This window comes from Talpa occidentalis, unplaced genomic scaffold (assembly GCF_014898055.3).
Source record: "Talpa occidentalis isolate TD23 unplaced genomic scaffold, MPIMG_talOcc4v2.1 talOcc4.5, whole genome shotgun sequence".
Lineage (NCBI taxonomy): Eukaryota > Metazoa > Chordata > Mammalia > Eulipotyphla > Talpidae > Talpa > Talpa occidentalis.
Genome location: NW_023604861.1, coordinates 67799652 through 67814147, shown reverse-complemented (window position 1 = coordinate 67814147; position 14496 = coordinate 67799652). Strand labels below are relative to the sequence as shown.

Here is a 14496-nt window from a genome sequence, read left to right as displayed (position 1 = left end):
TCCAGGCCTTTGCCTTTGAACCCTTACTATAATAACTACCTTGTTTCAGCATATATAACTTGGATAAGGTGCAAAAAAATTCTCTGCCATGAGAATTCCACTGTGAGAATCAACTAGTCAGGTCCCTTTGCTCATAGGGAAAAGCTAACAGGAAGGAGTTGTGTGGTAGGAGGTGATCTGGCTCTTTCATGCCCCATTTTTTCTCCCTTTAGAACCCAGCTTCCTTTCTCCCTTCCAGGCCCTAGTTAGGATAGTCTTAGGTGATAAAAAGAAAGGAAAGGAAGAAAGAATGTGTTTGGCACAATTGTAAACAAAGAGACAGCCACAAATCTGTTTTAACATCTGTATGGATCCTATTACACTGATTGATCAAACAGTTTAAAAAAGCCTCCATAATACATGCTGTTCTTGAGCATATTACTGAATCACATCAACGTGACTTCCTCATAAATAGTGTTCTAGGTGGAAGTAGAGGGAAATGGGTGGAGCAGGGTGGGTGTGGGAAACAGTTTCATGTCTTCCCCCTCTTACCATAGGTGGGATAAGATAATTTTTACTAAATTTTCAGCTCTGTTGGTTTAGCAGAAGGATACCATGGAATCAACTTAGTTGAAGGCATGGAGCATTTTAGTGGCTAATAGGGAAGGAGGGCTAGATGTACTTTGTGTTTATACACAGCCCTCTGGTGGCTCTCAGCTGTCAGAACTTGGCACCTGAGTGAACTCAGGGCCCTGCAGAAAACAAAATACAGACTGAAAATCTTTGCTTTAATGACAACATAATATCTTGTTGGTGACCAAGAAACAAATCATTCTTTCAGTAAGCTCTTTAGTTTTGTCAAAAAGGACAGTTAGGAGTACACACGCACCATTAAGAGACTTTACTTTTCATTTTATACCTGTTCTGTGGTGTTTGACTTCTTCCAAAATATAAGCATTATTCTATTTCCCTCCTTATTAATACTGCTGGAGTGAAATTTATGACTTCATTTTTATACTTATTTGCATAAATGTAAATGTAATGCATATATGTTATGAAAATTGTGACACGTTAGAACACCAAAAAATAACAAATAATGGTAACACAAACGCCAGTGAGGCTGTAGAGAAATGTAATCTCTCAAATATTGCTGGTGACAACATAAGTGGTAAAACCACTCTTGAAAACAATTTTATGGTTTCTTAGAGAAATTAAACATGCAACTTAGCAGTTCTACCCTTGGACATTTATCCCAGAAAAGTGAAAATTTATATTTACCCAGAAACTTATACACAGTTTTATGCACAACAAAACCCATACCATGGAATACTACTCAGAAATAAAAGAAACAATCTGTGGAGGTTATGTATACATACCTAACAACATGGCTGGATCTCCAGGGCGCTTTGCCTGGTAAAGAAAAGCCAGTGGCGCAGCGGTTGAGCGCTGGCTTGCGAAGCTGCCCACAGCCTCTGTAGCTCCGGTTCGATCCCCAGCTGCTCCCCAGCCACCGGAGGAGGGTCCCACATGGCGCGCAGACCTCTCCTGCCGCCCGCTGCTCCCCTCAGCAGTGCACTTCCGTCTTTCTGCCTGCTCTGCTCCCCGCTCTGGCTCTGGTGAATTCTCTTACCCTCCCGCGCTTCTGACTGTACCCAGTGCTTGTATAAATAAATAAATAAATCTTTTAAAAAAAAAGAAAAAAAGAAATGCTAGACTTAGAAGGCCACACACTTATAAGTGTCTATGTATGCAACTGTTAGTTTGGGCTGCTGTAACAATAATGCTATAGATTCTGTGACTTAAACAGCAAATATGTAATCATTTCCCAAGAAGGTGGGGAAATCGAAAATCAGAGTGCCAGAGATGTGGTGTCTTAGGTCTACTTCCTGACTCATGAGCATCATCTTTTGGCCATGTCCTTGCATGGCTGACACAGAGTGTGGTCCCTCTTTCTAGGGCCCATTCTTGTGACCTAGTCTAACTGTAATCCAACTCTTCAGAAGACCAAACAAATTCCAGTTACATTGGGGGTTAGGGTTGCACCCTGGGAATTTAGGAGGGACACAAAGATTCAGTGCCATTCTCTAAATGGCAGTTCTATCGATGAAAAAGAGATTACTAGTTGCCATACGTTAGGAATGGCAGACTGGGAGAGATTGGGTGTGACTCATAGAGATAACACAGGGAAATTGTTGTGGTGATGGAGTAATTCTGTATCTTGATTATGGTATTGGTAAGTGACAAAATGACACAGATCTATACACACACAGTGTACCAATGTCAGATTCTTGGACTTGATACTGGGTTTTAATTACACATGATGTAATCCTAGAGGAAACTGTGTAAAGGGTACAAAAGACTTCTCTGTACAATCCTTATTACTTCCTGTGACTGTACTTCAAAATAAAAATTTTAAGATTTGATTGTACATCTTTCACATTGTTCTTCTTTGACAGATAACAGATTTCATTGTGACATATGTTCATGATCCATAAACTTTTTCTTCAGTCTTAACAGAAATAAGAGTAGTTGTTATGAAGTAAAGAAGATAAGAAATTTTATTTTTAGATCTGTTGACTCAATCAAAGTACTTGGCAGACTGGTGGCTAATTTGCTTTCGTTATTTTCATGGTTCTCTGAATCAAGCAGATGGCTCATTAACCCTAGTTCATTCTTTCAACAAATAACTACTGCACACTTATTAAGTGGTGGGTTCTATTCATGGTTCTGGTGTATAGTCATGAACAAGACAGTTCCTGCCTTGTGAAAGGAGACTGAATGAAGGTAGAGGATTTGTCTGCTTGCTTACTTTTTGTGACTCCTGGATGCTCTTGACACTGAAGGGAAGGGGAAGTTTCCCAGTGCCCACACAGAACCAGTGTTCTACCCTAAAGGTTTGAGTCTCCAAGTAGCATTATCTCAATGTGAGGAGACTATTTTGGATCCGATGATATTTCTGGCAGGAGAATGAACATGATTTGCAATCAAATCATAGATGTATGGACAAGTTATTGGAAGCGCTAATACAGACTGAATTTTATAAAGAGGTAAAACAAACAAAAACACTGAAGTCAGATGTCTGAGTTTGAATTTAGGATCTTCCACTTATTAGCTGTGTGACTTTGAGCAAATCACATAACTTCCCTTAAGAAGGTAAATATAGCCTATTTTTATGCAGGATCAATTAATTCTATGTGAAAGTTAATTGTAGACTGGCAAGTTGGAACCAGATTATTAATGAGAACACATAATGGTGCTTGGGACCCCTTCTTTACCAACAAGTCATTGTCTAGAATCTTCTTCTTAGGGAGGGCAAGGCCCTGTGCACATGGACTTGGTTCCATTATACTTACATAGATAAATTTTAAGATGATGAACATAAAAATTAATTTTATTGGGTTTTTCAAATTTATTTCCTTACATCATTGTTAATATTTGGTCAGTATTTGATTTCTCCACTCAGGTGTAGTCCCCGTAGCTCTCCCACCACCACAGCACCCGGGATCCATCTCCCCCATCCCTTATGCTCATTTCTCCCGTTTTGACCTCTTTCCCTGTCCCTCCCCTGCTGTATTCCTCAGCTCTTCATTCAGCTTGCAAATTTTGTCTTTTTCCTACCCATTTGTTTGGTTTCTCTATATTACACATGTGAGAGAAACTTGGATGTTTGTCTTTCGCCTTCTGACTTATTTCACTTAGCATAATCCCTTCCAGCTCTATCAGTGTTGTAGCAAATGGCATGAATTTATCTTTGTTATCATGAGTAGTAGTCTACATGCTGCCCTTAATTCACCCTGTTTCTGGTGTCAGAATCTGTTCTTCCCTTTCTTCCCACCGCAAACCTGCCTCTATTCCACATGGTCTTTGTAGAAACAAAAAATTTAAAACTTGAGGTGGCTTCTTTCCTGTTAAAAATGTCGAGTCTGTTGTTCCATGATCAGTTCCTGACCAGTACTCCAACATCTTTTGGGCTCCCGTATTAATATTTTCTGCTTCTAGTCCCATATTCTGTTTAACCATTTTCTCACAGAGTGGTTAACAGCATAGGCTGTGATAGCATACTATCTAGGTTTGAATTTTAACACCGCCACCTGCTTTCTAGTTATTCAACCTCAGTGTCCTCCTCTGTAAATCATGCCACCTCACAGAGACAAGGCAGTAAGCACTTATCAATGCCTAGCTACCATTGTTTGTAGTTATTCACTCAGGAGTCTCAGCTGCATTTTGCCCACTTGCTGTTGATTTCATGGCATGTCTATCTCTGATGTAATCTGCTTTGGTGGTCAGAGCAATGTAACTTTGACTGTTGTCTCAATTTTCTTTTCTGGGACCTTGTTTTTCATGGCATGGCATACTGGTACTGAGAGGACTGGATCTTGAGGAAGATTCTAAACCCTTTTGTTGTCCATTGTACTACATTATCTTCATTGCTAATACTAATATGGAATGAATATACCAAGACTATCAGTGGCATCCTTAATCATGATAAAGACCAAGAAAACAATGGCTCACCAAAGTTACAGGGTTAGCTGGGGTTCAAACAGAAAGGATTCTGACCAAACCCCAGCTCTTTCCTATTTCCTTTTGCTACATTCATTGGACTGTGAGCCAAGTAGTAGGATCAACATTATTGAAGACTTACTGTGTACGAAGTGCTTAAGTAAATAAAAGCCTAACATTGCTCTTACTTTCAGGGGTTCCCAGATTCCTGGGGAAGGCAGCCATGGAATGAGCTGCCTGGGCATTATGATGCCGCTCAGAGTGCATTCCAGCTGCATTATTCTTACCAAAGAGCTTGTTCGAAACAGAATTTCTCATGGTGTTTGACAGGATGTCCAGGAGACACTTACACACCCACCAAGGTCAAGAAGCACAGCGCTAGTGTATATAGAAAGCCTGGTGACAGATTACCAGAGCACATGGAAATTTCTTTCTCTTGGAGGTCTACCAAGTAGTTCTCTATTCCTGTACCAGTTTTTTCAGACACAGTATACCAGGAAGCCTGCTCCTGCAAGGACTGTGTCACTGCTTCTGTGAAAGGTTTTCTAATTGCCTCAGTAAATCAGGATTGTCATACTGACTGCTTTGACGTCTGAGCTCTTAACATGAAGGGTCAGGAGCTACCCTGCTGGCCTGGCGCTGAAGCGTGTGGGAACAGTGGGAGTGTCCCTGGCAGGGAAGTGGGGGAGGAGTGGATATTGTTTCTCCCTTCTCCTGTCCCACTGCTATCCGCCTGGGCTCAGAGCTCATGAGCTCCCGAAGATGGCGTTCCCAGGGAGGATGCGCCCTTGTGTTATCCCTGAGAATGAAGAAATGCCCCAGACAGCCCTTAACAGTACCTACCAGGTTAATGGCAATGAAGATGAGAGGGCTGAGTCCAAACTGCAGCGCAGGCATAGTGATGTAAAAGTCTACAAGGAGTTTTGTGACTTTTATGCGAAATTGTAAGTGTCTCCTCTCTTGGAATCCCCGTTTTCCAGATGTAGCCTCGTTGGGTTTCTGTGCACTAACCAACTGCGAGTTCATATCCTCAACTTTCAGTAACAGCTTTCCTGGGTGACGGGTGCTTAGAGGACTGCTCACAGTGCCGCATATTCCAGCAGACAGATCGGCTTCTTGGTCACTTAAAACTTCCACTGGATGAAATGCAGATCTGGAGGAAAGTGCTACCTTTAAAGAGTAGCAATGTCGTTGTCTTCAGTAGATTCCTGATGATAGTATATTTTCATTATGCAGTCCAAAAGGGAAGCTTGGGGTTTTCCTTGTCTGTGTTTACAGTAGAAATTTTTCTTTTCTAAAACTCTCCACAACAATAAAGTGCAGGCTGAGGGAAACAATGAAAAATTGATTTATAAACTGCTTATAAAGATATACATAAATATATACATACATATATATATCTTGCATTAAGTTTAAAAGTTAGTTCAACTTATATTATTAAGTGGGATTTAGCAAATCTTTATATAAATAGTGCAGTGTGTAGTGTTGAGGCCAACTTGAACTCATTCAATTTGAAAGCTTAGAGTTCTTGCATATCCCCAATTTGTCAATTAAGAGTTAAAGAAAACTTAACCTGATTCTCTATTTCCACTAAACTGTGCTTTGTGGTAGCACAACTATTATTTATTTTTACAATTTATAAAGAACTGTTTAATAGTAATTGGGACCCATCTGAAACCTTTATGTTATAAACCAACATTACTTAAATAAAAACAATTTTTTTAAGTAATTGGAAAATTATAATTGTACATTAACCAAAATGTTTGGTGAACTTTCAGGATACCTTTTGGTTGTACACATTTTTGCATTTTAATGCCAGGAAAGTTGTTTCACATACTTTGATAAATGAGGCACTTGAGTAACAGAAAGCTCTATGATAGTAAGTTTTCTATATGAGGTTGATTTGTGGAAGTAGATCAGTTAAATCACGACTGGCCAGTGATGAAGATTATGTACTAAAGGTTTTTTACATATATATTCCCTAAAGTATATATTTCTTATCCTCAGCATTTCTGTTTTAGTTTTTCAGAAAAACTTTTATGAAAAATTAACCAATTAATTATAAATAACAAATGACAGCTATAACTATCATTCATACTTTTAAAAAGTAACTTCTGTCATATGCTCTTATATATAAAAATCAACTATAAAATTAAACAAGGCATAGATCAATATAGGTTTATCATTTGTAACAAATGTACCACTCTGGTAGGAGATGTTAGTAATGGGGAAGGCTGTGCATGTGCAGGAGCAGAGCTGCATGGGAACTCTGTACCTCTGCTCAGTTTTGCAGTGAACCTAAAACTACTCTTTTAAAAGTCCTTTAAAAAAAATGTATAGGGCCAGATGGTCAAAGATAAGACAGGAGGGGGAAATGTGAACAGTTCAGTAGGTTGGTGAGATTATTGGTATTTATTTTCTGAAAATTTTTCTAATGTTCTGTTTCTTTTCCTGCTCATTATTTTAAAAAAATAACCTCTTCAAAAGTACATGTTACATTATATCTAAAACTAGTTTATTTTTCCTGTGTGTGAGAAAAACTATATGCTTGCTATAATGTTTTCCTATTTCCTAGTTCTAACTACTTTAGTGTTTGGACTTGAATAAAAACAATCAATATCATAATGAGTACATATTCTCTACTCCCTGAAAGTAGAAAGTCCCTACTTGGTATGATTCATTAGTTTATTTTGGAGGTTTGGGAAAGTGCAAAATTTTGTCCATATAGTAAATTAATGGGAATAGCATTCTCAGACACCACCCCCAACCCCCAACCCCCCAAAAAAACCCTCCAACTCATACCAAACAGAATGTTCATTCTACTTTTTGATAGCAGGGGAAACCTGTGTAAACAGGTCCATGATAAAGGTTTTAATCATGGTACCCCTTTATACTTAAAAATTATTTAGGTCCTAAGAGGGCTTTTGTTTATCAATATTTCATGTGCTAGAAAATAAAAAAAAATCAACATTTTTTAAGTCATTAAAAAATAAATAAGCTTACTGCAAGTTAATAATAGCCATTAATACTGATTTTCATGAAAAATAACTTTCTAAAACAACAACAACTTATTGGGAAGAGTGGTATTACTCAAGTGCTTCATTTATCAAAGTATGTGAAACAACTTTCCTGGCATTAAAATGCAAAAATGTGTACAACCAAAAAGCATCCTGAAAGTTCACCAAACAGTATGATTACTGTTTAATTATAATTTTCTAAGTACTTAAAAAAATTGTTTTTATTTAAGTAACATTGTTTTATAACATATAGGTTTCAAATGGGTCCCAGTTACTCTTAAAGTTCTATATAAATATTGTAAAAATACTTATATTTTTGCAAATTTTGTTAATGTCTATCTTCATAAAAAGACAGTTTCTCATATCTGCCTCTGCATCCGTCCTTTTGTAGCCTGTTATTTTAGATAAAGTATATAAATAAAATATGGCCTCCCCTAGAGATATACTTAGAAAGGGGAGAAGGATCTTTCAAATTCCTGAAAGAGTCACAGTGACATTTTGAAAACCACTGATCTAGGGAGTAGTGAATCAGAATGTGCTTTTCTAGCTCTTGGAGAGTTCTGTTAAAATTATTGAGGATTTGGTGAATCTTTTGAAAGTATTTAAAATTAATAATTTTTTATATTTGAGTAGCATCTTCTGGTTTCCAGAGTGCTTTTTACGTACTTTTTCTCATCTCAAAACAGTGGTAAGGATTGTTGGGCATATGTGGACATGCCATACTTCGACAGGAGTACCTGTGGATTTTGGTCAGGAAAAAGGGAAAGCAACCCTTCCAGAATTTAGCTGAAACTACCACAATTTATCTGGGTTATTGCAGTTAGGTAAAGAAGGGAAATTTATGGATTTCTCTCCCTAACTCAGGTTATTTTAAAATGACAAGGTAGAAAATAAGGTCATTTTTTCTTTCAGGTGAGTTGGAAATGAAGCTTCGAGTGTGATAGTATGGACTCGAATAAGTGTAGGCAGATTCAAAGGAGAATAGCCAGAAATATGTTTTAATATGAGACTTAGGCCAGGTTTACCCAGCAGTGAGGCTGCCTCCTTTCCTTTTTTGGGGGGTAACATTTAAATTATGTATTCAATTCTACTAAGTAAAATTAAGTTTTGATTAGTATGAGTTATGAACATGGTACTTCTACATAGAGTAAGTTATGGCAAAGCTACAAAACAGAAACACTGTTCATTTTTGGAGAAGGCAACGCTGTCCTCCTTTGGAGGCTGGGGTAAGGTTGAAGTGAAATAAGATATGCGGGAACACTTTTGCTAAGGAAACAGCAAAACTTAGACATTGATGTGGGACGAGGCAGTTACTATGAGTGGAGTCTCCCCTGGTGGCACAGGCAGTTGAGCGCAGCGCTGTGAAGCTGTCCGCAGCTTCTGCAGCGCTGGTTCGATCCCCGCCAGCTGGCGAGAGCCCCACATGGCACAGCAGACCTCTACTGTCTCGCCCGCTGCTCCTCTCAGCAGTGTATTTCATCAGTCTGCCTGTTCTGTTCCCCACTCTGTCTCTGGTGACTTCTCTTAACCCTCCCACACATCTGGTCTATACCCTGGTTCTTAAATTAATTAATTAATTAATTAAATCTTAAAAAAAGAGAGAGAGAGAACGTTGGAGTAATCTTATGAGGTATGTCGTTCCAATCTGGGTTATACCGGGGTATGGACCACAGGTAGAGCTTGTACTTTGATTGGGAATCTGAAAATAAACTTGCAGAATTATAAAGGAAGGCTTAGCCAATGACTGTTCTGGTTAGGGGATTTTCTTTACTTGGAGCCCTTTCAGGCAAAACAGTTCTTTATGTGAAGTCTGGACAATTCATTAGAGAGTGACTAAGTATTTGATTATAAGCTTTTTATATGCTTTTCTTCTTCTAAACCACACAGTAATTACATAGAATCATAAAAATACTTTGAATGCCTCCGTGTGGTTTACGGTATGGTGAAATTACTAATGAAGTACCAAGTTGCTGGGCTTATCAATGTTTACCTGACTGCCTGGTTTCACTTTCCTGATCTGAGAAGTATGTTGATGTCGTCATCCTCAAGTGTCTGAAATTCATATTGTAATCTTAATCTGGTCATGATTTTTTGAGTGGGGGACCTGGTTTCTCACCCCTGTCTTCTACTGATCAGTTTTGTGACATTGTACTACTCTACCCCTCTGAACGTGCATTTTGTCATATGTAAAAGTATGTTTATAATGTAAAATTCTATGATTTTAAGATACATTTTATAATATTGTGTTTAAGATTTGTATTACCAATGAGATTATAAAATTAAGGCATTTTGGTTGGTTTTAAGAGTTACATAAACTGTTGCTTTCAAAATGGATGACCTGTGTCCAGGCTATCACTTGATACTCAGCTGACATTCAGTTAAATTCTGGTCTCAGAAGGGAGAGAAATTGGCTTTATGATATTGACTTATGGGTCTTTAATTAAGCTATATATCAAGCTGTAAATTCTAGCTCCTTGAGTGGCAACACTTGACTTTTATCTCTAGGCCAAGTACTCAATAGGTCATAGACACTCATTCATAGCATATTTAGCAAGAGGAATGTCAGAAATGTTAAAGAAAAAAGAGATTCAGAGCAGGAGGAGCACATTTAGATGCTAGCACAAAGAAGAAGAAACAGTTTGATTTAAGTGTATCTAAGACACAAACAAGGACTTGGACTTTACTGATAAAATAGGATTTTTGTGAAAAGATAGAATTTGCTCCTCATTTTGCCCTGTTGTTTGGCCTTAAGTCTAAAAAAAGGTTGACATTTTGTGATTTCCTGTCTTCTGTGTTTTACAGCAACATGGCCAACGCCCTTGCCAACGCCACCTGTGAGCGTTGCAGGGGTGGCTTTGCCCCTGCGGAGAAGATCGTCAACAGCAATGGCGAGCTATACCACGAGCAGTGCTTTGTGTGTGCGCAGTGCTTCCAGCAGTTCCCAGAAGGACTTTTCTACGAGGTGAGTCAGCCTGGACAGAAACTCAGAGGTAGCATTGCCCACCCATCCCTTCTACTTCCCTTCTTTTCCAAGGCATCCTTCTTCACTTTAAGTTTCCATATCAAAGATTATATTGAAGTGCCTGATACTGTGTCAGCCACTTGGTACCTGTCAGGTACAGTGGCTTATGTATGGAATGCCCTCATAGGTTCCATCATTTATGCTGTTTATTTTACCTTCCTATTTCAGAACCCGCAATGCCTCGTGACTGGGCCCTGTCAGAACTGAGTTTAGGAGACAAAATCCTTTCACCACAGCTTTTCTGGTTTCTCCACTCAGGTCCCTACTTGCTTATCCCTACACATACCTTCCTGATTCCTGCCTGTGTGTCTTGCCCTCTTCTGAGAACACCACTGATGTATTTTGTAAAGGAAGAATTGTTACCTATTCCACAACTCTCAGGTAGTGAGTGGGATCTCCATGCATTTATTTCCTAAGAAATTGATTATTTGGGGGAAATACCCTGTCTATATTTAGCTCTTCGGTGTGCCTTATATTTTTTTTCCAGTGCTTGTTTTTCTTGATCCTGGACATTTACCGTGTGGTCTACACTTCCTTTGTGCTCTTAATCATTACTGAAACCAGTTTTCACAATAAATGTCTACTTTTGGGAGTCTAGGGAGGCCAAACCTATGCTGTTAACAACAGACTAGAGTGAGGGGAAGACCACTTAGATAATTTACTTTTTCTAACATACTCCTTACATATTTGTGTACATATGTGTTTCTGTTTCATAGTGTGCCTGTGCAGAATTATGTTATAGCCAAGGACGTCTCAGCTACTCCCTGATTTCTTCTTTTGTCTAGCACATTTTATAATTTCCCTGTTTTACATACCATTCCTGAGGAAGGAAAGATTGTTTTGAAAGGTCATTAGTAAGCCAATTGTTTGCCATTCACGCAACATTTTCCCATAGAAACAATGCCTCATGAGAGAGAGGTTCCCAGGCCAGTCTGCAGAGAGGCTGTTTAGTCCATCATGATGCATTAAATACAAACCTACCATGTATGTACAACTCTTGGAAACAGCTTTAAGAGTTTGATTAGGGGACACTTTTTATTTATTGGGACAGAGATTTTGACCTCCTGCTGTGTCCCAGAAGTACATATCCCCTCTAACAAAAACCCTAGAAATAGAAAAAGGTTTTTTCTTTCTCTCAGTTCTTCCTTGCTCCTTCCCTGGGCAGTGGGAATCTTTTTCCTGTCAAGGATGGAGATGGCAAGTGACATTTGAGGTGGAACAGAAGCAGGAAGGTTTCCAGTAGCAGGAGCGAAGAGAGTGTGATCTTGGCACCAAGTTATACATCCCCTGTGAGGTTGTGGTAGTCCTGACTTCCGCAGTGAGAAGGGTGGCGGTTCAATTCAGGGAAGGAAAACCTGAGGGGCTGAGGCAGCAGGAACAGAGGACAGGGGAGGGGTTCTGGATGATATTCAAGGTGGGGAAAAGACTTAAGAACTTGCTTATATAGGGTTGTGACAAAACACTTTGAGTTCTCTAAGTCAGCACAGTAGAGGGTGCCAGGACCATGCCAGGAAGGAGGTGAGACTCCCAAGCATATGTAAGGAGGATATTGGAATTGGCCTCAGGAGGAGACTAGCCTTTATACTGTGTAAACCCTCTTTACCACTGCCTTTCTCCCCTCCCTTGACTTGATTGCCAGAGATTGCAAAGTCCTTGATAACACAAAAGTTTTGCTACATGAATGGGAGTATTTGATTTCCTAATATCCATTAATGCTATTCTTTCCCTTATAAATCCTTTTAAATTCATAGGGGAACCAAATAAGGGAGCAGGGGGAAAAAATAATAACAACAATAATAAAAAAAATTAGCAGGCAACTCTATATCAGAGACTTTCTGCAAGGGAGGGGGAGGTAGAGAGGTCAAAATGGGAGGGAATAACACAAGGGACTATGGTTATAGTTCGCGGGTGAATTGGTGGTGGGAATTTTACAGGGACTTAAGCCTGAGAGGAGAAAGTATACAGTGTACAAAAATGAACAATGATGTTTTCCTTTTAAAAGCTAAGATATTTTTATTAAAATTGGTAGAGATTCCACTGAAACAGTAGGGAAGAACTCAAGAGAAAGTTTTCCCAAACATTTTCTGATTCCCAAAATGTTTTCCCAAACATTTTTCTGATTTCCCTGGCCTGCTGTTCTGCAAGCATCCTGGAGCACCAATACTCTGTCACGTTCTTATTCCCACCTTATCTGTTGCCTACCACTTTAGAATTCATAATGATGAGCATGATCACCTCCCAAGTTCCTAGTTCCTGTCAGCTGTCAGCTACTTGTGCTTAGTCAGAGGAAAGGCTCTGTAAGAGCAAAACGGAATAAAGTGTGACTCACCCTTGTCCTGCCCACCCCTTACTCCTCTTTGCTTCTGGACTATAAATACCTCCCTGGAGCTGTCTGGTTTTCTTCCAGATGTTATGAATACCCAGATCCATTCTGTTAATGGGCTGTTGCCTAGCACAGGCTCCCTTGGGTCCTGAGGAAGACTGCTATTTTAGCTATGTTTACCAATAAAACCCCTTTTCTAAGACAGGGATTTGTAATCAACATATGGAAAATAAGATCTTTCCTTTGGGTTGAGTGATATTTAGAGGGAAAGACATCTGTCCGAGGCTTACAAGAAATAATCTGTATTTTTGGTTATGTTCAGCTATACGTTGTTTTCCAGAAAAGGAAGCTTGAAAACTTACCTAGTTTTTTTCTCCCATTTGAGAAACAACTTATGTGTTTCAGTTTACATAGTAATAGCAGATGCATCTTTTCTTTTCTGTAACTTTGACATTGCTTTCTTCTTATTACTAAAATTCTTCTCTTCATTCCACAGTCTCTTTCTCTGAAGGTACTCTATGAGATCTTTCAGGTGAATTCTCTGTAACCACTTCCCTTGAAAATGTGGTTCACTTTTACTGTGGAACTTTTTTATTTTTACATCAGAAAGTCAGGACATTCTTCCCTTTGACCACAAAGGCAAGTCTAGAATTTCTTCTTACTGACTAAGAGCTATGTCTGGAGATAGATAAGCTAATTGAGCGCAGTTATTTCTGGTTCTCTGCAGCTTCTCATGTGAGTGATTTTGCAGCAACTCAGATAATTACCCACATGGGCTCCCCACCCAAGGTGAACTTGAATCCCATTAGATTATGTGGTTTTAAAAATGAACTGAGGGTCTCCCTGGTGGCTCAGGCAGTTGAGCACCGCACTGTGAAGCTGTCCGCAGCTTCTGCAGCGCGGGTTCAATCCCCGCCGGCTGGCGAGAATCCCACATGGCACGGCAGACCTCTCCTGTCTCACCCGCTGCTCCCCTCAGCAGTGTATTTCTTCAGTCTGCCTGTTCTGTTCCCCGCTCTGTCTCTGGTGAATCCTCTCACCCTCCCGCACATCTGACCTGTCCCCCGGTTCTTGTATAAATAAATAAATCTTTTTTAAAAAATTAAAAAAAAAATGAACTGAAAGTTTGTCATTGTATCCATTTCCACCAAATAGTGGAATAATAATAAGGACTAGCTTTACTCAAGGTGTTTCTTACTATAGGACATCATTAGTGGTGTTTCCAGTTTTATCCCATATATTTAATTTCGATTCTCTTATCTGAGACCTAACAGTCTTTTGTTTAAACCTTTAGTATGGGGCCTCCCCAGTGGCGCAGCGATTGAGCGCGGGGTTGCGAAGCTGCCCGCTGCCTCTGCAGCGCCGGTTCGATCCCCGGCTGCTCCCCTGCCACCAGAGGAGGGTCCCACATGGCGCGCAGACCTCTCCTGCCGCCCGCTGCTCCCCTCAGCAGTGTACTTCGGTCCTTCTGCCTGCTCTGCTCCCCACTCTGGCTCTGGTGAATTCTCTCACCCTCCCGCGCTTCTGACTGTACCCAGTGCTTGTATAAATAAATAAATAAATAAATAAATAAATAAATCTTTAAAAAAAAAGTTTTAAAAAAATAATTTAAAAAATAAATAAACCTTTAGTATGGAGAGTACACATTTTATTAT

General features: G+C 39.5%; 1 protein-coding gene across 5 annotated transcripts in view; it reads left to right on the top strand.

Annotated features, from left to right (window-relative positions):
- Positions 1-14496, top strand: part of LIMS1 (LIM zinc finger domain containing 1) — a 148259-nt gene that overhangs the window by 111271 nt on the left and 22492 nt on the right. For 3 of the 5 annotated variants that reach the window (XM_054701400.1, XM_037527405.2, XM_054701401.1), the window contains exon 2: positions 10299-10458. In XM_054701400.1, coding sequence (XP_054557375.1) covers positions 10299-10458 — 160 coding nt within the window. Of the gene's footprint in view, positions 1-4793; positions 5424-10298; positions 10459-14496 lie in introns of those variants that run through there. The other 2 variants (XM_037527402.2, XM_037527403.2) reach the window with 2 other exon arrangements.